At 48.8% G+C, this 27,938-nt stretch overlaps 1 protein-coding gene across 1 annotated transcript in view; it reads left to right on the top strand.

Moving 5' to 3' along the window:
* Window positions 1-2,107: 2,107 nt before the first annotated feature.
* LOC114484605 (cartilage acidic protein 1-like) overlaps window positions 2,108-27,938 on the top strand; it is a 98,387-nt gene continuing 72,556 nt past the window's right edge. The window contains exons 1-2 of the mRNA XM_028481939.2: window positions 2,108-2,383; window positions 19,357-19,556. Coding sequence (XP_028337740.1) covers window positions 2,360-2,383; window positions 19,357-19,556 — 224 coding nt within the window. The 5' untranslated portion in view covers window positions 2,108-2,359. The remainder of the gene's footprint in view (window positions 2,384-19,356; window positions 19,557-27,938) is intronic.

Below are 27,938 nucleotides of genomic sequence, written 5' to 3'. Positions count from 1 at the left end.
ATCACGGTGGTGGTATGAGGCAGCGGGGTGCAGAGCTCACCGGACTCCTTGTGGAGAGAGCTGGGGATCAGGTGTACCCGTGGGGCAAAGTCTATTTGCTCTTTGCTGAAGGTTCTGAATCTGGTTTTGAGGATCCACAAACTCCCTAAAATTGCATGTCAACACGTATGTATGTGATCGAGCAGTTTTCTGAGACACAGACTCATACCATTAATCAGATTCTTGAAAGCCTCAAGAGAGTTCTGTGATTCCCCAAAAGGAGGATGATTATAAACCACTGTACTAGACCCCTAGAGAAACTGGAGCTTGACATTGGGCAGAGCCCCAGGAGAGAGTCAGGGTCCCTAATGATCCTGAAATTATACTCAGGGTGTGTGTGTATGCCTGTAAATGTGTATGTGTATATTTTTCTAGAGAAAGGATTCAATGGTTTTCATCAGATTGAAAACCCTCAAAAGGTTTCATCACTCTCAAAAGGTTAAGAACCTGAGCTAGATCCAGGACCCCCAAAGTGAGAAAGATTGCCTGTCCTTAGCTATGTCTTTCCAGAGGACGATCACAGCCACCTGAAATCAGGGCCCAGGGCTTCCCTGGTGGCGCAGTGGTTGAGAGTCCGCCTGCCGATGCAGGGGACACGGGTTCGTGCCCCGGTCCGGGAAGATCCCACATACCGCGGAGCGGCTAGGCCCGTGAGCCATGGCCACTGAGCCTGCGCGTCCGGAGCCTGTGCTCTGCAATGGGAGAGCCCACAACTGTGAGAGGCCCGCGTACCGCAAAAAAAAAAAAAAAAAAAAAAAATCAGGGCACAGAGTAGGCTCTGGTAGCTCTGCTCAAAATCTGGGGATAACCGGGTCTGGGGTCAGGGGCTGGCTGTCGGGGCCTTCCACGAAAGAGCACATTTGGAGTCAAGTGCCCAGACGGCAGGGTGGTGGTCATAAAGGCACCAATAGATGAGAAAACAGTCCTAGCTCCCTCCCTCTCTGATGGCTTATTCCCAGGTCTTTCTCTTCCCAAGCCCAGTACCCCAGCTCTCAGAAACCTAAAGTCCTTATTCAGTTCAAGGTTCATTCAGTAAATCCTTACTGAGCGCCTACTAGGTGCCAGGCCCTATTCTAGGTGCAAAATAAGGGACCTGACTTGAGAGTGTTATCGACCTAGGCCGGTTTCCTGCCCCGCACACGGGTACTTTGGGCACTGTTGACCAAGGGCTTTCTTCCCAAGCTTAGCCCCCGGCTGCACCCTGTCCTGAGAGGCTGAGACCGTCCCGCCCACCGCAGGGGGCTGGGGTTCGAGGAGGGGGGAAGCAGTACCTGTGAGCAAAGCCGTGAGGGAGGCTGGATGGACGCACCGGAGCAGAGTGGGTGGGCCGGGCTCAGCCTCAGCCCTGTCTGGGCAGGGGCTAGGAGGGGTGGGGTGGGGTGGGGGCACCGCCCGCAGGGCCGGCGGGAGGGAGAGACGCCGCCCGCGACCGCCTCCGCCGCCACGCCTCATCTCCGAGCTGTGCTCGCTCGCTCCCCGCCCTCTGGGGCCGTAGCGAAGCTCCGCTCTCCATACTGAGCAGTCCCCGGGTTGCACTCGGACACGTCCCCGGACCGGATAAAGATCGGCTCAGCGCTCGCTCCGCAGCGCGAAATCTCGCCATCAGCGCGGCTCGCGCGGCCGCTCCGGCCCGGCCCGGCGACGCCAGATCGCTATCTGGGGAAACGGGAAGGCACGCCGCTGTCCCAGCCGCCACTCTCGGCCCTGCGCGCAGGGGTGGCCGCGGGGGCCTGGGGCTCGCCGCCCTCCCCTCCCCGCTGCCTGCCTTCCCGGCGCTTCCTCCCGGGGGACCCCTGCTTCCCGCCAGCCCCGGGCCCCCAGCGCCCAGCCAGACGCCCTCGCCCCCCTCGCCAGGTCCCGCTGCCTCCTGAAGGTTACGCGACGCAGCGGTGGGGCGCAGGGGGCACCCGCCCTCGCCGCCGCCCACCCCAGCGCCCGACGCGTCGCGCCCGGCCGGCCGGGCTGCCGGCGGCTGCCACCGCAATCCCGGCTCTAAATCAGCGAGGGGAGGCGCCCCTCCTCCCACCCGGCTCCCCGGGCTCCCCGGGCCGCGATTGGCCACGCGGGCGCCCCCTACCCCCGGGCCCTCAGCTCCAGCTGCGGCGCCATTGGCTGCGGGTCTCTGCCAGCCTTTACATAAGCCCGGGCGCGCTCGAGTGGAGTTGTATAAAGCGAGCGAGCGAGCGGTGTCGGGGCGGGAAGCTCCAGGCCAACCCGGGACCGGGGCTGGGAGCTGGAAGGCAGCGGCGGCGGCGGCAGAGGCGGCAGCGAGCTCCCGCTCTCCGACGCCCCCAGGCGGTGGGGCTGAAAGAGCCCGAGGATGGCTCCGAGCGCAGACGCCGGCGTGAGTACCCGCTCCGGTGCCCCCCACCCACTCAGGCAGAGAAAGTTTCTCCCGCCCTTTGCGCCCCACCCCGATCCGCCCGCCGGGGTGGAGGGGGTGCCTCCCGGGAATCGGGGAAGACGGAGACCGCTAAGGCGGCGGCGGCTTGGCTTCCAACTTGCCAAGAGGCGCAGGACTCGACTGGCGCGCAGAGCCTCCCGCGGGCTGGGGGAGAGGCGGGTGCGGGGCCGGAGGTGGAGGAGAGGTGGGAGCGGAGGTGCGGGGGCGATAGCCCTCATAGCTGCAGAGAAGGTGTCGGGGGCGTCCTGGAGGTCAGCTGTTTGGGAAGAGGGCACCGGGGCTGGGAGGGGGCGGAGCAGGTGAGGAGGGATGTGCCTGGGATAGTGGGGAGTCACCCAGCGAACCAGGCTCAGCTCCCGGCCTGGGAAGCTACTGGCCTCGGCCGGGTGCCTAGGCTTCCAAGATGGGGAGGAGCCCTGGGGGAAGCTAGCGCTTCTTCCCCGGGAAAGCCGAGCTCCCGGGCACAGCGCTGGGTGGCAGAGAGCTCGGGGAGCCAGCCCAGCGCGCGGCGTAGCTGCCAGCTGCCTTTGCTGGACCGAGGTGTGGTCCGCTTGCTTTCAGCCTATCTCAGGCAAGCCAGCTTCAGGCATTCCAGGGGGACCAGGGGTCCTCCTCAGCCCAGTGGGGACACATGGAGGCTTTGATGGGGCAGCAGGCCGAGCTTGGGGGCATGCCCAGCAATGCAGCGCGCTTCTTCGCAGTACAGTAGATGGGAGTCCTGGTTAGTCCTGTTTCTGCAGAAACCAACTCAAGAATCCAGAGTCATCCCAGCCTGGATAGGAGCCTCCCAGAGGGGCCGCGAAGTGTTTCTGGGGTTGGGGAGGGGGGTCACTTTCCTTCCTCGGGGAATGACTAATGAATATTGCCTCTGGTGGTGGTAGGGTGTGCACCTAGTGTGGCTTCTGTGTGTCCCAGGAGGTGCTTCAGCTCTCCGGGCAAGACATATTCTTGAGTCACACTTGATGTGTCTTCTGGGATGGGTGCAGGACTTCCCAAGTGAAGCCAGGTGGAAAAGAAGGCAAGAAGGTTCCAGGGATAGGGGACAACTCTGTAGTGCTGCTTGAATCAGGGGAGAACTCTTGTGGGAAGAGAACCGCTGTTGGTGGGAGATTTTTTGACCCTGTTGACTTGGGGCTGCAGCTACCCAAGACTGAATTAGAGCGAATTCAGAGTCACCCTGTACCTCATTCTCAGCCATGAGGAAGGGGAGATGGAGAATGGAAAGTGGGAATATGGTGGTTCTTCCAATATGGCCATTGAGGAAGCTTTTTCTCTCAGTCTGACTTGATTAAGAACATGTTTCTGGCAGCAGGTCCTAAAGTCCATTTAAGAGACAATGAAGGGAGTTTAAGGTCTTGATGCTGGCACAGTGGACCACAGTTAGAATATCCTGGTTTACAGTTGGTACTAATGGTCTCTGGAGAAGGTCAAAAGTGGGCTGCTCAGTTGGGGCTGTATCCTGTACCTCATCCCTGAACATCGATGAGTGTTTTGAACTCCTAGGGCAGCTGCGTCAGCCTGTAGATTTTTTAGTGGGGCTCTCAATTCATACCCCCAGACCCAGCTCCATCCTCTACCTGCAGTCAACATTTTTCTGCTGCATTTCCCAAGACTTTCTCTCCACTAGGGATTTGTACAGCGAAATACCTGCTTGTTGCTTTCTTCTCTCCTCTCCATCTGCGCTGCACCTGGTGTTCTGAACCCTGATGTTTATTACTCTGCACCTTGATGTTTGGTTAAGACATCCTATAGCAGCACCGTAGTGCCCTCTGAATGTGTGGACCAATGGCCTGTGTAATTCTGGGAAGTGAAACATACTCTTATAGAGAGCGGACTACAGACCAGGAAGGCAGTCCTATTAAACAGCTGTGACAGTCCTGTTCTCAATCTTACTTGCTGCCTGCTGAGGCAATGGAAGCTGCCCAGCAGGCTCTTTGGTGCCCAGTAGGGGGCGCCAAAGGCACCCAGCTCAGGACCACTGACTTTTCACTTCTTGCCCTTCATTGGTCATAGTAACTTAATGCTTTAAGCAGGTTCAGGCTATAGCCTTTAACCGTCACCTTCATGATTGGAACCCTTCTACCACGTACTTCCTGGACTTCAGGTGTTCTGTGGTCTCAGGTGCAATGAGACAGATACATGTACAGCATTCCAAGGATATAGAGCTGGTGGTACCTAGCCCCACCTGCTCTCTGAGATCATCCTTTGTGTTTGGTGCTGGTGTGTTCTTTGAACTAGCCCAAGAATATTAGAGCTAGAAGAAAGGAACCTTGAAGAGCACCTACTCCAACGCCGTCCCACATGCACAGTTAATTTACAGATGAGAAAACTGAAACCCAGTTAAGGCAAGTATCTTGCCCAAGGTCACATGGCTATTTGGTGGAAGAGATAGGACTGGGTCCTAGGATTTCCAGTCCTCTACTTAGAGCTCTTTCAGCTCCCATGACCTGCCTCCTCTTTACTATGGAGATGCATGTGTGTTCTCTGCACAGTAGCTGTTCATAATTGCTGACTGATCAGACATCGGTAAATTAATAAATCTAGTAAACTGGGGGAAATTTCCTTTGAATCTGTTATTCAGACTGAGGAGGTGAGGTACAGATAAAGTTCTCGTAATGTACACATACAGGTAACAGAAATTCCTAATTATTCTTTCCCCTTCCTGCATTATCTTGTCTTGTTATTTCAAGTGGTCTTGTAGGCAAAAGCAATGCGACTCCTGGTTTCTGTCCACGCACGCAGGAATCAGAAATGCCCAGCCCCTTGCGGTGGTCTTGTAACCCAGGCCTGGAGCTCTTCCTTCCGTCTGCTCAGGCATGCTGGAGTGAGGCCTCTCTGACCTGTAGCCACGCCACTGCCTATGGGGCCTCCAGTACTCAGATCCTGGGTGAAGTGGAGAGTTTCCAATCAGTATTTGCCCATTTCCCCATCCTTGCTGCTCCCAGCTCAAGGTCAGAGTTCTAGGATGTTCTGTTTTTGCAAAATCCTCATATTAGGGCTTCTTGGGTGACCTGGAAGATACTACCATTTCCATTGCCCTTTTTCTGTTCTGTGAGGCTGGCTGTTGACATCTGAGCCAGGCCCTGGGAAGGAGGTTTGCTGAGTGGCCTGTGGGCTGCCCCCTCTGTGTCCTCTCCCCACCCTGCTCCTTTGCACTCTGCATAGAGCCCCCCCAGAGCCTCTGCAGACTTGCCAGCAACCCTCAGGAGGGCCCAGTGCTGCGGAGCCAAAATTCCAAGAGGCGGATCCTCTTCTGTCCCTAAGGCTCACCCGAGGGATGCTTGTTGCCAGGGAAGGTGCTTGAGTTTCCTCATCTCCTTCAGGCTCACAGACAAGTTGGGTCTTTTTCTTCAGGTAGAGGAGGGAGGTGGTAGGATAATGTGGAACACCAGAGGGCCACAGCCCCCTCCTTGAAAGCAGGGTTTCTGAGAGGCTGTGCTTGGGATCTGCGCCTGCTTCCAGCTCTAGCTGAAGAGTTGTGCCAGCATTCCCAAGGCATGGTTTGGTTCTGGATAAGGCCAGGGGAATATACGTACATAAAATACAGCTATAGCACAGTACCTCTGTATTTTTGTTTGAATGGGGGAGTGGCATTAGACACTGAGAAAACAAGAAGTCGCCTCTTTCATGAACCCCACCAGATGGTTGACCCTTAACCTTACTCTCGCTGGGAAGGCAGCTCAGTAGTGGAAATGATTCAGGCTTAGGATCCGGCTCCTCACTTCCTGCTCAGGCGCCTTGGACAAACCGCTTAACCTCTGCATGCCTCAGTTTCCCCCTCTGCAAAATGATGAGGCTGGCAACCTGTGATGAGTATAGGATAGTGAAAATCAAGGAAGATAGTCTTTAACATGCCTCTGCCCTTGGTGAGATGTAAAGAGGTATTCAGCTGGGAGAGGATATTATTGCAGGACCCCTGGGAACCACACTGGGTCTTCCTTTTCCCGGCGAATGAGACCGAGTGTCCAGGTTCGCACATCAGCCTCTGCTCACAGCAACATCCGGGCTGCGGACAAGGCCTCCTCGTCAGGACTCCCTCCTTGCCCTCTTCCCTCCCCCATGTTGGGTTTTTCATTTCGGGGTTCTGCCATGCTTGGGGAAAAGAAATTTTACAGGTCCCAGGATAATTCTGAGTGTGATAGAAGGCCTTGAGCTATTGATTCCTAAGGAAGGATCTTTGTGCTGGGAGGAGGCTTCCTCAGGGCCCAGTGATTTAAGAGTGCTGACAAATCCATGCTCACCGAGCCTCCTGCAGGCTGCAGATACAGGCTTCCAGGCCAACCAGGGTTCTGCGAGGGATTTCTGGGGAGCCTGGCTGGTTGCTCAGGGTACATAAACCCGTGAACTCTCCTTAAGAGAAAGTATGAAATCAATTGGTTCATTACCACACCAAACACACACTGGACCACGGAGGGCATTTAAGAAATGAGAGGTAGCAAAGAACTAGGAGGTTGTGTTTGAAAAGTGTGTGGAAGGGTGTGAAGGGGTTGGGGAAGAGGCGGGGGCAGGAAGACCTTTCTCCACTGAACCACATGATCTTGACCTTATTGAAGTCCTTGGGCAGTGAACGGAGGGATTACTTTGCCCATTTGGCAATGTGTGTAGACATTTTTGATTGTGACAGCTGGGGCAGGGAGCGCTTTTGGCATCTAGTGGGTAGAGGCCACGGATGACATTAACCCCTACAATGCACAGGACAGCCCCCCCAACAAAGAACTGTCTGGCCCAAGAAGTCACTAGTGCCAAGGTGGAGAAACCCTGGACCAGAGCATCGCATCATGGAATCACAGCATGTTAGAGGTGGGAGGGATTTTAGAAGTATTTTCACCCAGTGCTCCCACTTCATAGCTGAGAACCCTGAGATCCAGAGAGGGGAAGAGACCAGCCAGGGTCACACAGCAAACAAGTGGCAAAGCTGGTCTGGACCTCAGATCTGCTGTCTCCTGAGAATGACTTACCCCAAGACTCTCCGCAAAGTTGTGTGACGATTCAATGTGAGCTGTGAAAACACTTAGAAAATTATAAAGAGACTATTATTAATATTGCTATGATTAGGAATTTGGGAGTTTGGAAAGTTCTATTTCTGGCTATGCCACTGACTCATGGTACAAGTTTGGGCACATCATTCCCCTACCCCCAGGCCTCTCTGTGAGTGCGTGTGGGGTCGGGGGTGGTCTTAGAGAATGATAATTATATCATAATCATTGTCTTTAGAGAAAAGTCCAAAGATTTGCCCTTCAAAAACCCTCGACACTTAAAAAAAAGAAAGGATAAAAATTTTCTTTGAAAGAAATCATGTTGACTTCGTAAGAAGCAAAGCGTTTGCTTCTTGGAAAAATTCCAGTACCCGGGCCCTGTGAGTTGGTTCCAGCCCAGGAAATATGATCAACATCCGGCGGAGAAACTGATAGCTCCCCAGCTGACAAGTGGCTGGATTTGTCCCCACTCCCTCCACGACTTCACCACCCTTTCCTGCTCAGCCCTCTTGGCCCAGGGAAGTTCTGCAAGGAACTTGAAGGAGGGGTGGGCAGGCGTGTCATTAATTAGTAAAACCTTGTTTACTTAAAAGACATATTCTTAAAGATCTCTTCCAAGGGACATTTTGACATATTACTTTAATTAGCCACAAAGGAATCGTGTGTGCCAGGAGTGTAAAATGACCCTCCCTGTGGTTTCCAGTTACTCTTATCTTTGTTTGCACCCAACAAGTACAGTGACAAGGTCACGAGAATCACTGTGGAGCTAAGGGGTCCTGTGGACTGAGGAAGGGACCGTGGGGACTTCTTCCCTCCCTAACAGCCGCTCCACCTACCTTGAGGGTCACCCCCTCCTCCGGAGTTGCTTTGTCCCTGCCCTCCTTCGGGACCAGCAGCACGCCGGGGAGCCCCTGTTCCCCACCTGGACAGGCAGAGGAGCCTTGCAGGGGTCATGGGAGCAGCCTCGGCTGGTGTTTCTCACAGAAGGCCCCGCCCTGCCCTTGCCCTCAGGATTGGAGGTGGGAAGTTCCTAGAGGCTGTCCTTAGAGGACCAAGGCGCCACCCCTCCCTGCCCAAATTGGGAGGGCAAGCTCACTCATAAAACCCAGTTCCTGTCGTGAAGGTGGTGAGCATCTTGCATGTCCAGGGCAGCCCAGCCTCTGGAGGTCAGTCCCCGTAATCAGACTTGGTGAGCACACGGGCCCTTTCTGTCGCCTTGCCTTCGTGATGTCATGTTCCCTTTCGCCCTAGTCTCTAAGAACAGACTCTTTCTTGGAATCGCAATCATGCACCAGTCATCCGAGAAGCTATGTATATCCAAAGAGCCTTTTGCAGGTGGGGAAAGAAGAGTTCCCAAGAAGGAGAAATGCTGCCTTGCAAGCAGCGGGGGTGGAGACATGTGTCTTTTGTTCTCAGCTGTAAACCCAGTGCCTTGCACAGTGCTTGGCATATGGAGGGGCTCCACAGGTGCTCGCTGGGTGAACAAATGAATGTGTGAATGTAGGAGGCCAGTCTGGGGCAGATGTGGCCCTTGGTATTAAAGTGGATCTCCAGACAGGCCTGGGTCCATAAGGCCAGCTTTCCTTCTGGCTCCTTCTTCCCAGAGCTGGCGCTTGGCCCCAGGGCTCTGTAAACCTCCAAAGGTCCCACTGATCAAGCAGGGTCTGAGGAGCGCACACAGGGCCCACTCGTGACATGGTACCAGCTCTAAGCCTGGAGCAGGGCTGAGTTTCTCCTCCTCTTCACCTCTTCTGGGTGCTCACTCCCCCCATCCTCCACCAGGCTGCTACAAGGAAGCTCAGCGCAGGTCTATCTTGGTAGCTGTAAGCTGATAGAAGAGATGATCATTTGGATTTCCACCAAAGACAGCCTGGAGAGTGAATCATTGCTTCACAGAAAGATTCCCAGGAGAATGCTTTTAAATAGCAAGGTCCACTAATGCATTTTAAATGATTTAGGAAAAAAACCTGACCCATAGACACTTAGGCTCGGAAAAGAACTTCGGAGGTCATCCAGTACCACACCGTCAACTACCCCCAGCTCCAGGATGTCCAAATCCCCTCTGTGATACTCTCACTCACTTTTTGGAAACCAGCCAGTCTAGCTGTCCTGCACACTGCTGCCCCAAATCTAAACGGATCTCCACCCGACTTCAAACCTCCCTCACCGGGTGACTCCAGGCTCCTTCCCAGATGCTCCAGGCAGGCTCTACAGGCCCCAACTGCTGCCTCCACGCAAGACTGTCTCCGCCTTCTCCTGCACCCTCCACTCCACACCCCAGACACTACATTCCAAAGGCATTGCCACCTGCACCGAGCTGAGTCAAATCCACCTGGAATGTAGCTCCCATTGGAAGCCAGATTCCCTGTCTCCAGGGGGCCTTTCCTGCCCCCTACACACCTCCATACTTAATCCCTCCCTCCTACGGCTACGTCTGCACTTTGTACCTGTTGCTACTCTGAATGCCTACCCCTGTATCATGTCTCCCCCCTAGTGGACTGTCAGCTCCTTGAGGTCAGAAGCCATGCCTCAGACATCATTTCTAACCTGGCCCTTAGCATCTGCAAAATGCTTGAAAAATGGATGTGTATATGACTATAAACTGAGGGGTTTTGCATTGGAAAGCAGTGTTTAAAATGTCAAAGAACTCCACCAGGGTCGCTAGACAAATTAGTAACAGAAGCCAGCCTATGCCTCAATATCTGACAGTCCCTTGAGTTCCATTCAACATTTGGCAGCTACTCCTGGACAGGGAGCACCTGGTGGGCCTGGACTCCATCTCCTGAGATGCATTCGTTCATTCGACAAACATTTATGCGGTAGTAATAGCATCACTGTCGTCGCCATTACCTACCACGTATGGACTTTGCCAGGTACGGGGCATGCATTATCTCATTTCATTTCCCATTTTACAGACCCGGAAGTCGGAGCAGTTAATAATACTCATTGAGGACCTGCGCTGCCTTGTGCTTGAGGCTGGGAGACTCCATTTGTCCTCTCACTTTCAGAAACACCATTTCATTAGCCTGCGGGTCTCTGTGGCATCTCCCAGCCTGGGTCCCCTGCATTTTCATCTGCCTTGTTCTGGAGCAGGACCAAATCTCTTTTCTGTAAGTGCAGCCGCAGGCAGCATTTGGAGTTCTCTCCAGGTAGAGGGAAGGAAGAGGAAGCCTTATACTTTCACGGTGCTGGGGAAGATGCATAAGACATGGTGGTCCCAGGGGGTTGGGGAGGTACAGAAGGTCTGGTGTTTGTCTTCCAGGCTGGCAATGCAGAAGACGGGGACGGGGGACGGGGTGGAGAAACGCCGATGACTGAGGCATATACACTTCACGGGGGCAAAGACTTCATTTTGTTCTCAGCTGTTTTCCCAATGCCCAGACAGTGCCTGGCAGAGGTGCATAAGACTAGCGAATGAAAAACTGAGTGAATGACTGAATGGCAGCCCCCAGCTTTCTCTCCATTTGGGCCACAGTATTTGCTTCCTAGCTGGCCTCTCTGTTTCCAGGCCCACACTCCCACGGCCTCCTCCACACCCCGCTGCTGCAGTGTTCTCTCCAACATGTCCCTCCAGCCAAGTCATCCCTCACCCTTCTGGCTTGTGTTGTGCACCAGGCCTCTACAGTCTCTTCTAACCTCCTAGCCACGCCCCGTCCCACCACCCGTCCTGTCCCAGCCACTCCAAGCCTCCTGGGGCTGCATGACCCTGCTCAGCCACCATGCATGTGCTGGCTCCTCAGCCTGGAATGCTTTCTCCACCTTGTCCCTGTGGCCAGTTCATCACCGCCTCTTAGGCCTTCCCCAGCACCCCCAGGCAGAGATGCTTGCTCCTTCCATTGTGCTCCCATCTTACTTCCTTTAAGACAAGTCTGGTGTAGTGAAAGACACTGTTTAGCATAGTGTCCAAGGACACCATTTCTGGAGCCAAACAGCTTAGATAAAAATCCTGGCTCTACCACGTACTAGTTGTGTGACCTTGAGCAAGTTACTTAACCTATCTGTGCCTTCATTTCCTCATCTGTAAAATGGGCACAAAAGTAGTACCTACCTCACAAGGTTACTATGAGGATTAAATGAGATCATCCATGTAAAGGGTTGGATTAGTGCCTGGCACATAGTCGGTGGTAGGTAAGTGTTGTTATTACTACCCATTCCTCATATAGTACTTGTTATATGAAATTGCAATTAAAAACAAATCTCCGTTTGCCTTGTGTACAGGGTCCCATGAATTAGGTTGAAGAGTGACGTGATCAGCTCCGAGATTTAGAAAGGGAGCTCTGATGTGGAAGTAGGGCAAGATGAGAAGAAAGGGGGAGCAGTTAACAAGCATCACTGCTGTTCAGTTGAAGGATAAAGGGGGCAAATCCCCAGCAGGGAGGATAGAAAGAGTGGGCAGCTTCGAGAGAGATTCATGAAGTGGATTGACTCGGTGATCCAGCAGTTGTGAAGAATAAGGAGGAAGCAAGAACCAAATATGACGCCAGATCTCCAGTTTGAGTGTTGGGGTTTGAAAGGGTCCAATGAACAGCATCCTACTTCCCTGTTCGGATTCAGGACCAGTGAAGGGAAAGAAAGGTGGGGAGGGACAAGGGAGGGGAAGAGAGAGGCAGGGCTCAGGCAGATGGAGATTAAAACGCTACCATCATTACAGATACAGCTGTTTGGAAGGCCAGGCTTCAAAGTGGGATTCATGGAGCTTTTGCTGATGTACCTGCACCCCCACTGCAGCCCTCCCTGTGGGTGGGGGCAGGCCTGAGCCTGCCTGGCCAAGCTCAGCACATGGCAGAGAGTGGCTTCTGCAGGGAGGCAGGTCCAGAAAAGTCTCTCCGTGCCCAGTTTTTCCAAACTGACCCATCTGGTGAGTCCCTGCTCTGGCCCTTGGGAGGAGGGAGTGGGGAAAGGAGGGGAGCCAGGAATGATGCACTAGTCCAGGGGTTCTCAGTCTCAGCACTACTGACATTTTGGGCTGGATAATTCTTTGCTGTAGAGGGCTGTCCCCTGCATTGTAGGATGTCTAGCAGCATCCCTGGCCTCTACCCACTAGATGCCAGTAGCACCCCCCGCTTCCCTGGTGGGACAGCCAAAAATGCCTCCAGACATTGCCAGCTGTTGAGGGCAAGGGATGCAAATCACCCCTGGTTGAGAACCAGCGCTCTCACCCAATGGAAGGTCCTCCGGATGGAAACCTGAGGAGGGAATAATGAGTGCTCCCTCTAACTCATGACCCAGTGTGGGACCTTTAAATAGGCAGTGCTAGGAGGGCAGGTTGGGATGGCATCTGGTTCGCCAGACCTTTGAGGAGTCTGCTGTCTTCCTTCTCTTCTCCTCTTCACTCTCCTTATCCAACTAACTTCTTAGCATCCTTTACCACTCAGCTACACCATCCTACCTCCACAAAACATTCTTCTTTTCCCCCTCCACCTGGCTAGTTTATATACCTTTGTGCCCCTCCTCCACAGCACCCCTCACCTTGTACTGCAAATGTTGACTAGCTTTCTCCCTGTGACCCCAGCACCGAGCACAGCCCCAGGCTCATTGGGGGTCCACAGGAAGTGTCACTGTGGATCTGTAAGCTCCCCTAGCTCTCCTCCAACGATGCCTTAGTCCCAGGCACTCCTCTGTGTAGATCCGGTGGCCCAGCCCATGCAGGGTGGAATGCTTCTGTGGCTGCCTCTCTTCGTCAAGCCTCTGCCCTCCTACAGCTTCTGGAAAGGGTCTGTGCTCCCTGCTGGTTCCCAACATCTGAAGCATTCAGGGCTCTTGCTTTTGTGAGAGCTCAGGGCGGTGTCCTTGGCTCTTGCGATAATTGCTAAAGAACTGCTTGCCCTAAAAATTGCCCTGGAAGCCACAGCTGCCTGACCCTACATCAGAGATCTAGGTTGCTTGGTTACCAGTTTTCAGACCCAATTCAGGAAAGTCCCGAGGCCGCAGAAAACTGAGTTTGGCTGCATGTGACCCACAGCCAGTGTCTAAAGACTGTCTAGGCTTACAGCTATCTGTGTGAAAGGAAAGGAAATAAGCAGCGAGCCTGGCCCCCGAGAGGCGTTCACTAGCTCACTTAACCCTGGAAACCTTGGCATGTCATAGTATTCCCAGGTTACCGATGAGGACACTGGAGATCAGAAAAATTAAGGAACATGCTCAAGGTCACCTGCTAGTTTCTGGTGGAGTTGAGGTCCAAATCCAGGTCCCCGACTCTGGGCTTTGGTTTGTTTATTTATTTATCTTTCTCTCGATCCCACTGAGGATTGTTCAAGACGTTAGCTTGTAGAATACTTTTAAGAAATTATTACAAAGCAATTCTTCCCACTGCCTGAAACCCAAGCCCAACCACCTCTTGCCCTTGTTAAGACCCCTCTTTGCCCCCTCCTCTCCCTTCCCCTGCAGGAGCAGCCCAGGTGTTCCGGTCCTGCACCCTCTGGCCAAGCTCTGCCACTGATACTTATCCTCGCCTCCCCCGGGCTGCACTGCCCCAGATGTCTTCCCATTGCACTTACACTACTTACTTACTACTTAACGCCACTCCTACCTGTAGATAGCTAGTAGGTGCTTGTTACACAGCATTCAAGAAAACAAAAACGTTCAGTTCAACATACTTTTTAAAATTCTATTTTTAGCTTTTCTCCACATTCTCCCCAAAGGTTGAGATGTTCACAGTGGTGTGACAGGTTTCTGAGCCAACTGTGTAAAATGTGAGGTCACTCCATCACCTGCTGTCCCTCTGCTTCAGGCAGTACCATCCTGCTCTGCTTTCTTCCCCAAACCCCATACCCCGCCTCTTCCTATGATACTCTCTGGCTAAATAGATTTTCTTGATAGACCTCAACCAGCTGGTGATGAATTCTGGTAGCAGAAACATTTTTCACTTCGAATCAGATTGTAGCTTACACTCCCAACTGGGGACTATGGGTCTGGGGCAGTGATTCTCAGCCCAGGCTACCCATTAACATCATCAGAGGAGCTTCTAAAAATACACCCGAGGGCTTCCCTGGTGGCGCAGTGGTTGAGAGTCCGCCTGCCAATGCAGGGGACACGGGTTCGTGCCCCGGTCCGGGAAGATCCCACATGCCGCAGAGCGGCTGGGCCCGTGAGCCATGGCCGCTGAGCCTGTGCGTCCGGAGCCTGTGTTCCGCAACGGGAGAGGCCACAACAGTGAGAGGCCCGTGTACCGCAAAAATAAAATAAAATAAAATAAAAAATAAAAATACACCCGAACTCCACCCCAGACCAGTTAAATCAGAAACTGGGGTGAAGGATCTGGGCAGCAGCATAGCTCTAAAAACTCCCCAGGTGATTCGATTGGACAGGTAGGGTTTAGAATCACTGGTCTAGAGCCTTGCTACTACAAATGAAGTCTGCGGACCAGCAGCCTCGGCACCCCCTGAAATCTTGTTAGAATGCAGAATCTCAGGCCCCACCCCAGACCTTCCAAATCAGAATCTGCATTTTACCAAGACCCTCAGGTGATGGGTAAGCACGTTACAGTTTAAGAAGCATTGCTTTCGGGAAAGAACGGTTTTAAGACAACTGTATGACAAGTTGCAAGCAATTTCTGCTGATTCACATTATCCTTTGGACATATTCCTTCATCCATTTAACAAATGTTAATTGAGTGCCTCCTAGTACTGGGCACCACGATGGTTCGGGGGAACACATTGGCATGCATCTGCATCTTGGCTTGCAAATTCCTACCCATACCCCATCTTCTCTAGCTGAATCAGAACCTGCATTTTAACAAGACCACCAGGTGATTCGTGTACATATTAAAGTTTGACGAGCCCTGGTATAAATTCTCAAATTTTGCAACATATTAGAATCATGTAGAGAGCTTTTAACATTCTGATGCCCCTGCTGCATCCTATGCCAAGTGAGTGAGAATATCTTGGGATGAGACCGGGCATGAGTATTGTTTTATTATGGTAAAATGTACATAACATAAAACTTACCATTTTGACCATTTATAAGTGTATAGTTCAGTGATATTAAATGCATTCACATTGTCGTGCAAACATCACCACCATCCATCTCCAGAACTTTTCATCTTCCCAAACTGAAACTCCATAACCATTAAACACTAACTCCCCATTCCCCTGTCCCCCCAGCCCCTGGTAACCACCACTCTTCTTTCTGCCTCTATGAATTTGACTACTCCAGGTACCTCGTATAAGTGGAATCATACAGTGTTTGTCTTTTATGACTGGCTTATTTAACTTAGCATAATTTCTTCTAGGTTCATCCATGTTGTAGCATGTGTCAGAATTTCCTTCCTTTTTAAGGCATATCATATTCCATTGTATGTACATGCCACACTTTGGAAATATGGATTGATGGACACTTGGGTTGCTTGTGGCCACTGTGAATAATGCAATTATGAACTTGGGTATACAGATATCTGTTCCAGTCCCCTCTTTCAATTCTTTCGGGTATATACCCAGAAATGGAATTGCTGCGTCACATGGTAATTGTTTTTTGGATTTTTTGAGGAACTGCTGCACAGCAGTTTTCCACAGCAGCTGCACCATTTTATAGTCCCATCAGCAATGCATAAGGGTCCCAATTTCTCCACATCCTCACCAACAATTGTTATTTCCTGGTTTTTTGATTATAGCCATTCTAATGGGTGTGAAATATTATCTCACTGTGAGTTTGATTTGCATTTCCCTAATGATTAGTGATGTTGAGCATCTTTTCATATACTTACTGACCAATTGTATATCTTCTTTGAAGAAATGTTTATTCAAGTCCTTTACCCATTTTGAATTGGATTGTTTTGTTGTTGTTGTTGAGTTGTAGAACTTCTTTATATATTCTGGATATTAATCCCTTATCAGATATATGATTTGCAAATATTTTCTCCCATTACCTGGGTTGCCTTTTCACTCTATTGATAGTGTCCTGTGATGCCCAAAAGTTTTAAATTTTGATGCAGTCCATTTAATCTATTTTTTCTTCTGTTGCCTCTACTTTTGGTGTCATATCCAAGAAATCATTTTCAGACAATGGTATTTTTTAAAGCTCCCCAAGTGATTCCAACATACAGCTAAGGTCGAGCAATGTTTCTCAAATTTTAACGTGCATTCAGATCACCTGAAATCGTGTTAAAATGCACATTCTGATTTATTAGGTCTAGGGTAGGGCCCAAGATTCTGCATTTCTAACAAACTCCTCGCTAATGCTGATGCTGTTGGTCTGGGGACCACTGAGTAGCCAGAGTGTAGAGGGGCATTTCAGTGATTTCCTTCATCTGAGCCCTGAGCTAGAGGGTGGATATTTACCAGGCCTTTTCCTAAGTTTCCCACCACAACTGTTTCCCAGCAGGCCCTCGGCTGACCCTCTAACTTTCAATTGGTGCTGAGCAGCCCTGGGAGCCTTTGGCATGTCAGAAGAATGAAGTATAAGGGACCTGTTCTCCTTGCTGCAGTCTCAGCCCACCGCCCTGGGGGAGGTTGTCCACTGGTCTGCTCGTGTCTAGTGCATTCGGTTCCACATTAATGATGGCTGGGTCCTGTCTGGCCTTGGCCTCTGCAAGGGAACTGCTACAGAGCTCTGCTGAATAGCTGTTTTGCTCAAAATATGTTTAATATGCTCAGAAAGGAAAACCACACAGGTTGGTCTGAAGTTTATAGAAGGAACTGGGAAGAAAAACTGGCGAAGGTCGGCTTCTAAAAAAAATCCTTTAATTCATCATAGAATTTTAGAGCCGGAAAGGACCTTTAGAGATCTACTCCCAGACCCTCATTTTGGAGGATAAAGCTGGGACCCAGAAAGGCTGTGACTTGTTCAAGGTCACCAAGCAAAACAGAGGTCAGCCCACAGGTGTATTATTTCTGTTTAATCTTGCTTTAGGTTATTTATCTGGAAATGGATAACACAGAGTAGCTATTTCTTTCTGATGTCTCCTTTAATTAAAAGTTCTACTTTTCAAACAAAGGTAAAAATCAAGAGGCTGGATCACGGTTCTTGCCCCTTGTGGCCTTCGTTAGAAAATTTCTACCAGATGCTTATATTACCCTAATAGGACCTGCCTTCCCGGTGGCAGTGACCCAAATTGCAAGTGTAGTAGTGCCTGGGAGGTACTTAATAGCTTCTAGAAGGCATGCCCAATACCAATTTTTCCTTCATGCCCATTGATTGCAAATGTTGTAAGCTGATCACAGTACTCTTTCAAGCCACTGCCAGTGAGTTTGGCTGTCAAGTTGAAACTCATCTGCCATCCCTACAATAGAGTTCATACCTTGAAAAGTCCTGTGACCTTCAGATCCACGCTACATTTCAGCTTGGCTATCCTGGTTGTTAAATACTCTTTAGCTTCTCATTCCCCCACCCCACCCCAGCTGCTCATTAATCCAATTATGAGTTTCCTTTATCCAACCAAACTTCTTGCCAAGTTGCAGAACTCTCGGAGTGATGTGTTTGCCTTTAGTGACTAGACAGCCCAGTAGATGTTGCTGTTGTGTTCAGACATCTCTGTAATTGGGACTGACCTCATTCTGATAGTGCAACACCCAGCATGTGCCCTCTAAACACGCTACAAGAACTTTCTTCCCAGGAAGGCTCGCTGAGGTTAGTTTCTGCCCTGCAGTTAGAGCCCTGCCCCTGTGTCTCTCTCCAGCCTCCCCAGCGAGGCATTAGGGAGGCTTCTGAATCATGTTTGGCTCTGTAGACAGTGCCTGGGCCCTTCATTTTGGTCTCTGGGTCCTGAACTGGAGCAAGCTCCTTTGCTGGCAGGAATGTCTGTCTCCATCTGGGGAGTCAGTCTTCAGGTCTTCTCTTCATTAAGACATCAGCCTCACTCAGCCTTGCTCTTGGCTGCCAGCCACACTGACAAGCCAGCAGGAAAAGTTCCATCAGAAAGAGGTGTGCCGCCCTCTGTAGGCAGGAAGGCACTGCCTTGCCTGCGGGACTGCCTGTGCAGACCTTGTGGGATTTGTCCCAGGGGAGTCTTTGGAACACTCTCAGATTTCTGATTCTAAGCCTGCGGGCAGCAACTCGGGGTGGTGCCATCTGTAGCATTCTCAGTGTCTCCCTGGCTCACGTCAGGAAAGGATGGAGTTCTTCCACCTCCTTGGCCACTCTCATCTGTCTCCTGCGTGCCTGCCACCAGCTCCCGCAGCTCCAGGCTGTTTGGTAACACCCTGAGTTATGTTAGAGATATAATAATGAATTATACAATGGATTATACATAATTAATTTATAATAAAACAGACACACAGTGGTTTAATTTCTCCAACTGAATGATGTGCCTCTCGCCAGATCCTGCTGAAATACATTCCATAACTGACTGCTTCCTGGTCTGGAGGCGATGGCCAGCTGCCCTAGGGAGGGACCTTGGCAGGGGAAACTTCCAAGTCACAGATTCCCTCCAGGCTGCCTCTGGGGTAGGTCCCACAGAAGGATAATCCTTTACTGCCTCTACTATTGTTCTAGACATGGACCCTCATGGGGGTCTCACCCTCCCCTGGACTGTCTAAGATCTGTTGTTTTCTTCATTCTCCCAGCCTTTCTCCCAGAGGATGGGAGATGCCCGTGTGTTTATACTCTACCATTTCCTCCCTCCCTTCCTTCCTTCCTTCCTAAATATGTACTGAGTGCCTCTTTTGTGCCAGACACTGTCCTTGGCTTCATATGCATACATGAACAAAACAGACAGCCTTGCCCTGGTGGAGCTTATGTTCTGGCTGAGGGAGACAGACACTAAATAACAAAACATGATGAATGAGGAAGTCATCCAGCATGTTATACAGTGATAAGTGCTGTAGAAAAAGAAAAGGCAGAGCAGGATAAGGGGGACCTGACATGATGGGGACAGGTTGCAGTTTTAAAGAGCATAGTCAGGACAGGTCTTGTGGAAAAGTGGCAGCCTAGGGGTTGCCAAGCCCTCCAGGAACAGGTAAGAAAGATATTGCTGCACCTAACATTTGTAACTTTTGGTTTCAGATGTTCCAGATGTTTCTGTTCCTGCTGCTGCTGTGGTTTCTGCCCCTGACTGAGGGGTCCCTGCGGGCTGAACCCATGTTCACGGCAGTCACCAACTCAGTCCTGCCCCCTGACTATGACAGCAACCCCACCCAGCTCAACTATGGAGTGGCAGTGACTGATGTGGACCATGACGGGGACTTTGAGATCGTCGTGGCAGGGTAAGTGCCTCCCGCCCTGGGTTTGACAGATATATTAGTCAGCCTTTGCTGTAATAGGGCCAGATAACAAATAGCTCCAAAAGCCCAGGGGCTTGCAACAGCACACATTCTCATGCACTTGGGTCTTGGCTGGACTCAGCTGGGTTCTGGTAGGCTGTGTCCTTGCCTTTTTGCTGTAGCAGTGAGTTGGGATGGAGGGTAGATTGGAAGAAAAGTGCTTAATCCACAGGCTCTCCAGGGAGAAGATTTGAATGCCCTGCTTCAAGGCACTCTGTTCATATTTTGGCCTCCTTAGTTATGCAGATGTTACTTCCTTACCAGTGAGACACTGGAATCTCTATATAAGAGGGATTTAAGGGTGACAATTATGGTAGAAGGGGATGCTCAAAGCTGCCTTTGCACAGCATTTTACACAAGACTAAGAAAACATTAATTGCCTGTTTCAGAGAAGGGGGGAGGTTGGCGATGAAGAAGGATAGTTAAACTTCCTCTAAACCATGCCTTGGCGCCCCTGGTCCCTTCTCTCCTGAGACGCAATATTGTGTATCAAGGAAAGATTTGGAGTCCACATAGCTTGAGTTCATGCCTTAGATCTACAGCTTTCTAGTTGCATGACCTTGAGTCAGCCCCTTATGCACCGAGATTCAGATGAGATGCATCATCTGCAAAAATGGAGATAGCAATATGCCTCCCTATTGTGAAGCTTCAATCGCTGTTGCACGTGAGTGCATTGTAAATTCTGCGAATCACCATTGATAATCCTTATTTATGGAGCACTAATATGTGCCAGGCACTGTGCTAAGCCTTTCCACGCACTGTCTTATTTAATCCTCCTGACAACACTATGCAGTAAATATACAAGAAAAGGAAATTAGGATTCAGAGATGGTGAGTGACTTGCCCTCTATCAAGTAAATAGTAAGTGGATGAGTCAGGATTTGAACCCCGTGGCTCCCTAACTATAGAGCTGCTAAACTACATTGTACAAAGTCTAGTTATCACTTCAAAAATCAGCCAATCAATAAATACACTATGGGGGCCTGTCAACCTCATTCTAGAAGGCTGGAGCGTTTATGGCAGCACTGAACAAAGTAAATGGCAAGTAACATTATTTGTAGCAGTTGCATGTAATAGTAGAAACCACTGACTTTGGCATTGGAAAACCTGGTTTTAATCCTGTGTCCTCCAATAGTTGTGAGCCTTGTGCAAGTTACTTAACTACACAGCCTCCACTTTCCTCATCTGTAAAACTGGCATGTTGAAATCTACCCCTGCCTACCACACAGGGCAGTGGTGAGGATTAGTGCTGATGATGTATAGAAAAGATACTTTGTAAGTGCATTTCTTCTTTCATTTATTCTTTTCTTGTACACCATGAAGAGTAGAAGTTCCTAGATTCTAGATCTCCTGGAAGTCTAGATTAGTGTGCTGACAAATAGAACTTTCTATGATGATGTAGAAGTTCTATGTTGGTTCTGTCCAATATGGTGTCCACTAGCCACGTGTGGCTATTGAGCACTTGAAATGTGGCTACTGTGACCAAGGAACTGAATTTTTCATTTTATTTCATTTTAATAATTATATAGCCACATTTAAATTAGACAGCACTGTTCTGGGACTTTGGAAGGAAAACTAAAGAGCAGAGTGTGATAAAGAAAGGGGGAAACAGGAATGGTTGTAATGACCCTTATTGCCAGGGGTGACCTGTGTAGGGTCGGAGCCAAGCAGCTTGTCTGTGTTCAGTTCTGTGACTGTCCAGTCACTCTCTGAGTCCAAGAGAAGCCTTCCTGGCCAAATCCTGCTTCCCGGAGCCTGTGCCACTCTGCCAGGGTCTCTGGGTAAGGAGCGGTGATGCACTTCTGAGATGTTCTGGTTGGCCCTGCCTCCTACCAGATGACACCAGCCTCCCTCTGGTAGAGGCACTGAGAGCTGACAGAGGACAGAGAGCAGTGAGGCAACTTCCCTCCTTCCTATCTTTCCCTCCTCCTGGGCCCCCACAAGTTTCTACGATGAGCAGGTTCTCCTTTCATCTTGGACGATGGGTGGCAAGCTCAGATTTCCATCCCACCCGTCCTTTGAGCTGCAGGGGATTGTTACTGCATCCCCTGAGCATCCAGCTTCTTGCTTTCCTGGTGCTGGGCGTTCATTTCATCTTCCTTTTCAGTGAAGCCATTTTCTCTTACTCCTCCAAGGAACTCAAGAAATTTGCTTTTGTGTCTTCTATGGCAGAGAAGCTAGACCATCATTCGTAGGCAGTTTAGAGTAGATGTCTAAACCTTGTCTAGCTTGCTGCTTCCTGTGGGGCCTGTAGCACTTTGGAGTTCTCCTCTAGAAGCAAGAACCAGACCATCCCGGGTCTTTATTCTGAATCAGCCAGAGATCAGAGAAAGGCCCTTGTCTCTTCTCCCAGCAAAGGGCTGAGCCAGGCAGCCCCTGTCTGAGAAAGCTTGGGCTGCCAGGTGTTCTTCTAAAAGATGATATTGCTCACCGCCAGCAAAGAGGAAGATTTACATGGAGGACAGGATGGCGAAATTGGGCAGCCTCCCAGCTCCAGGTCAGGCCTTCTTTGTGGCTGTTATTGACGCATTGTGAATTCTCAGAGCATCAGAAAGACACGTTCTAATTTAAGTACCAAAATACATTCCAAAGGCAAAAATAACTCTTTATTATCTTCAGCTTAGGATGATTTATCACTGTCTTCTTCTTTGGGCTGGATAACCAGGGGTTGACTATACAGACATATTTAAATCAGGACCTTGGCAGGTCATTCGGTCCACCCCTTGCCTTCCAATAAGGTCACACCTATAGTTTTTGGAGGCTCCCTTTATTTAGAGCTTTCCAAGGGAATGTGTGCAATCTTTTCATAATCCAGCTCAATTACTTATGTCAAGAATCTATGTGACTAATCTGAATCCCTCATATTCGAGCTTAGTAAGCCGTTTCTTTTAACTTTTGTTTTGCTATTACCTTTGAAGATATAAACCGTGTGGTCACTACCCTTTCAAATAATGACAGCTAGGATCACTGCCCTGCCTTTCATGCCCTGTGGACTCCTTGGCAACATTTCTGACTTTGACTTTCATTCAGTTTTATCCACCCTACACCCATATTTAACTCTGTTTCCTTCTCTGTTTGATGGTAGACTCTGTTTAGGAATCACAGAGCAGGAATTGAAATTTTTAAGAATTGAATGTGAATGCCTTTACCTGGGGCACCTGCAGTCCAGCTCCTGACAGGCCCACCCTCTATTATCTTATAGACCTTTCCATTAGCTGGCACCTGAAGGCATTTGCGTTTCTGACCCCTGGGATACTGGGCAGCTCTTCAGTTTATAAAATGCCCGCACTTGAACTTGTCTTGGATTTGTTGACCTTGTAGTGTGTCTGACTCCAGCCCTGTTGCTTTGAGTGTTTACCCTTTGAATAGGTTTGTTTTGTTTTGCCTTTTTGGTATCCTCCTTCTGGGTATTGATGGCATTGATTTTGAGCATGTTGTGGGTGAGTTTGTGTTGTTTCCCAGTCTTAAGTTAATTGTGATGGAAGGCGTGTGCACACTTCTGACTCTGGGAGGAGCAGAAAATGACCGCCCTTTGCTCCACAGGGGTGGGGGAGGGGGAGGGCCGGCTCTGAGCATCCGACACAGCTGGGCGAGTGCCTCCGCATGTGGAGGGCTTATCTGTTAACTGGCAGGTGCATGATTGCGGGTCTGCATACAGTCTCCTCTCTGCGGGGTGAGGAGGAGGATTTGATCACCCCCGGAGACATCGGCGCACGCACAGACATTGAAGATCTTCCAGACGGGTTCCCTGGGTAAATAAAAAGCCTGGTGGCTTCTCCTTTTCTCAGTGGAACTAAACACCCAATCTACAGTCTCACGCAGTCTGGAAAGGAATCCCTGTTGGTGTCAATCTTGCACAATTCCTTTAGAGGAGATTTTGTTTCCTGGGATATCCCCAGAGGTCTGAAATAACCCCTCTACTCTGTCAGTTTCCAAGAAGTTGTGCCCAAATGGAAAGATTGTAGTGGTTCTAAAGTTTAAATCACGATTTAGATCAGTTTTTCTACACAAAGAGCATTCACTTGATAAAACCTTAATGCATTCTTCACACTTGGAAGAGTTTCGTTTAAAGGGATACTACGTATTATAAACCAGCGTTTCATTTTTTCTTAATTTTGCAAGTCAGCGTTTCATTTTTTCTTAATTTTGCAACTATGTCAGAAAACATTGTTAATTTACTAAAATTAATTGAATTATTTTAAAGGCAAACTGTATTCAGTTACCAGATTAATCATAATCATATAGGAGCTATTTTTGCCATTATAAGTAATAAGAACAATGATGAAGAATGAGATATTTATCTATGATTAAACCAAAGCAGCATTTATGCATTTTATTACCAGCATATATAGATATATGCAGTATATGCAGATGTATATAGTGTGTATAGATAGATATAGTAGATAGATGTAGTATCCATATACATATATTTAGGTGTATGTAGTAAATATAAATATATACAGTACATATACATACACACACACTCTTTCAACAAAATAGGAAAAATACTTTTGAACTTTCAGTCTTAACTGTTTTATAAAATATCAATATGATCTAACAGATTTGATCATCAGTTTTGACAGCTTAAAAAGTTAGATTATTTCAGTTCCTCTTTTTTTTTTTGGCAGTACGCGGGCCTCTCACTGTTGTGGCCTCTCCCGCTGCGGAGCACAGGCTCCGGACGCGCAGGCTCAGCGGCCATGGCTCACGGGCCCAGCTGCTCCGCGGCATGTGGGATCTTCCCGGACCGGGGCACGAACCCGTGTCCTCTGCATTGGCAGGCGGACTCCCAACCACTACGCCACCAGGGAAGCCCACAGTTTCTCTTTTTTTAATTTAAAATACCTTTTACATTTTGATAACACAAATGTTTTATTGCAAAAAAAATCCACACAATATAGATGAAAGTAGAAATCCATCTTTACCAACCTCCCACCCCTACTCCAAGCTCATTCCAGTCCCCTTCCAGAATAAAAATTGTTTCCAGTTTAGTGCTTATACTTCTGAAAATTTCTATGTTACATATATATATTTTAAAAATATATAATTTCAAGAGGAATCAAACTGATACACATTGTTCCAGAGCTTGCTTTTTTCAGTGTAACATATTCATTGTTCGAACATATGGATCTAACCTAATTTTTTTAAGTTACTTAGTATGGATGTGCCACATTTGTTTTGCCACTCCTCAAGTGACATTTAAGCTGTCTCTAATCTGTGACCATTGCAGACAATGCTGTACTGCACATCCTTACACACATATGCGGATGTTTCTCTGGGATGATACCAAGAAGTGGAAATGCTGGGAATGATATGTACATTTTATACCTTAATAGATATTGCCAGTGTTACCAATCTCAATCTTTTTCTATGTATTCATAGCCTAGAAATAAAGGGTAATTGGGGGGATTATTGATATCAACAGCTATTCAAACACCTACTGTGTGTACTGCCACATAGGCTCCAGGGTCTGAACTTTATCAGTTTAGATGTAATAAAGAAGGGGGGCGGGGGGAAAGTCCTATTCTACATCTGTAAAAGAAGCTGCTGCTGTTAGAAACTGGATTGAGGAACTTCAATACTCTGATTCAAACTGCTAAAAAGACTTCCTCTAAAGCTTCCTCTGCAAAAATATATTTCTTAAATGGGTCACCCTTAACCCTAAGATTCATTGTCCTCTGTATCATGGAAGAATGATTGCAGGGTGCCATCTTTTCTGCTATGGTTAAGCATGGACTGCCCCTGATTTTGAATACTAATAAGACAGGAGCTGGAGCAGGAACCAGGGCTTTTAAACCCATTCTTAAAACTTTTATAAAAGGGTTACTCAGTAGTGCATGACAGGTTTTTGAGAGATATCTCAATGCTACATCTGAACCTCCTTCGCCCCAGCCCTGGGCAGTCAGAAGCAATGGGCAAAAATTCCACTCCCCACCTCAAGTCACAGATTCTCCTGACAGCTCAAAGGACTGAGGCCCCTATGTAGTTACCCTGGTCACACACACACACACACACACACACACACACACACACAGAGCAAGGCGTCGGGAGGTGTGGTAGGCAGAATCTCCTGACAGCTCAAAGGACTGAGGCCCCTATGTAGTTACCCTGGTCACACACACACACACACACACACACACACACACACACACACACACACAGCAAGGCGTCGGGAGGTGTGGTAGGCAGAATAACGGCCTTCTAAAGATGCTCATGTCCTACACCCCAGAATCATGAATATGTGACCTTGCATGGCAAAAGGGACTCCACAGAAGTGATTAAGTTAAGGACCTCAAGATAGGGACATTATCCTGGATTATCTGATGTAGTCACAGTTCTTAAACTTAGAAAAAGGGAAGCAGAAGAGGAGGTCATAGTGATCTGATGTGAGAGTGGCCATGGAGGGAGTGGCCCCAAGACAAGGAATGTGAATGGCCTCTAGGAGCTAGAAAAGGTAAGGAAATAGATTTATCCCTAGAGCTTCTTGAAGGGAATGCAGCTCTGCCAACACCTTGATTTCAGCACAGTCCAAGGTTGGACTTGTAACATACAGAAGTGTCAGATAATCAATTTGTATTGTTTTATGCCACTAAGTTGGTGGTGATTTGTTACAGCAGCAATATGAAACTAATACATTAGGTAAAGGTGACATTTCTCAGAGAGGTGATGGCTGTTACCTCTGAAGATTTTAATAGTATTATTTTACTAATTTCACAGCAATAAAAGAAATACACCACCCAAAACATATTATTTAGAAGAATAGAAGAATAAAAGATTATATTTAAAAGAAATATATCACCAACAGAAGTATTATTTTTTTTCAGTGACATTCCTCTAAGAACAGGTTCAGTTTTGGAAAGAAGCCCTTAAAATCACACTTCATTCCTAGGTAGCCATCCACATTAATTCACCCTGCAGCTCGCTGTGTGACACCTGGTCCCATGGGTGGTTGGAGGTGGGGAGAGGGGTTCAGAACTTTTAAAGATCTCACTGTCCTTGGTGAGGCAAACACACTCACTTAGGTGAGGTCATAAGTGACTTGTGCCCCCAGGGAGAGGCAAACATTCCGAGAGGTCAGAGCAGGTGGAGAGCACTTCTGGATGAGAATCACAAAGGCCTTGGAGGGGCATTTGGATGGTCACAAGAAGGATAGGTTAGGTCTATTTAACAAGGGGGCAAAGGCCTCTCCGTGTTGAAGAGAACTTTAGGCTTATTTGGATTTTGTTGTTTGTTTGTTTTTAAATTAATGTTTTTTAAAAGCATTTTAACAAAAGACTGATTTTCACAGAGTATTGAAGAGTATTTAAAAAAAGCTGCTCCAAAATAGTAATATAATTAAGACACTAAAATTGCCTTTGCTGAAAACGGCAAAGCTACTTTTAGTCTGAATTTTTCATCCATGCAGAAAGTGGATGTATGCCCTGTCTCCAGTCACTTTGCTTTAAACTCTCTTCTCCCATTTTTTTAAGTGGTGGGCTGGATGGAAGGTCTTCCTTGTCCACTGGGTCTCACACCAGGCTCCCCAAGGTTCAGGCCCATAGCAGGCAGGAGCCCAGACCAACCCTCCTCCCCACCCTCACAGCCCTCAGGCCTTCTTCCTCTCCCCCCTCCCTCCCCCCTCCCCTCCCTTCTCCCAAGCTCACCTCACACTTCTCTCTGGAACAGGTGCCATTCCCACTCCTGGAATCACTTCTGCTCTGGGGGTCCAATCTGACCCCTGCCTCCCTCTCTTGTGTTTTTCCTCATACACCCCTTCTCCCCAGTGCTACTGACCTGGTGAGTCACTTTCTTTCAAGAATGCTATGGTTTTGACTTAATTTTCCCTCTGAGGAATCAGTTACTTTTGAGGCACAGGTATCTAAGAAAACATTCAAGGATGTGAAGAAGCTAAAAGCAAACATTCCCCACTTCAGATTTTTACATGCTCTCCCCTCATTTACCTTCACCTGTTTGCAGATTAAACTTGTGAAGGGGTGGAAGACAGAAGCAATGTCTTGTATTTTACTTACATCATCTCACTTTAAACCATCACAGCAGTCCATATGATGTGTAGTATTTAATTGAGTCTAAGTCACACATTTTTTCACACTTTTTTATTGAGGTATAGTTGATTTACAATGTTATATCAGTTTTGGGTGTACAACACAGTGATTTAAAATTTTTATAGATTATACTCCATTTGTAGTTATTATATATTGGCTACATTTCCTGTGCTGTACAACATATCCTTGTAGCTTACTTATTTTATTTTATTTATTTATTTTATTTTTTTTAACATCTTTATTGGAGTATAATTGCTTTACAATGGTGTGTTAGTTTCTGCTTT

This window comes from Physeter macrocephalus, chromosome 20 (assembly GCF_002837175.3).
Source record: "Physeter macrocephalus isolate SW-GA chromosome 20, ASM283717v5, whole genome shotgun sequence".
Taxonomy (NCBI): Eukaryota; Metazoa; Chordata; class Mammalia; order Artiodactyla; family Physeteridae; genus Physeter; species Physeter macrocephalus.
Note: the sequence above shows the minus strand (reverse complement) of the source record. Positions and strands in the feature narration are given on the sequence as shown.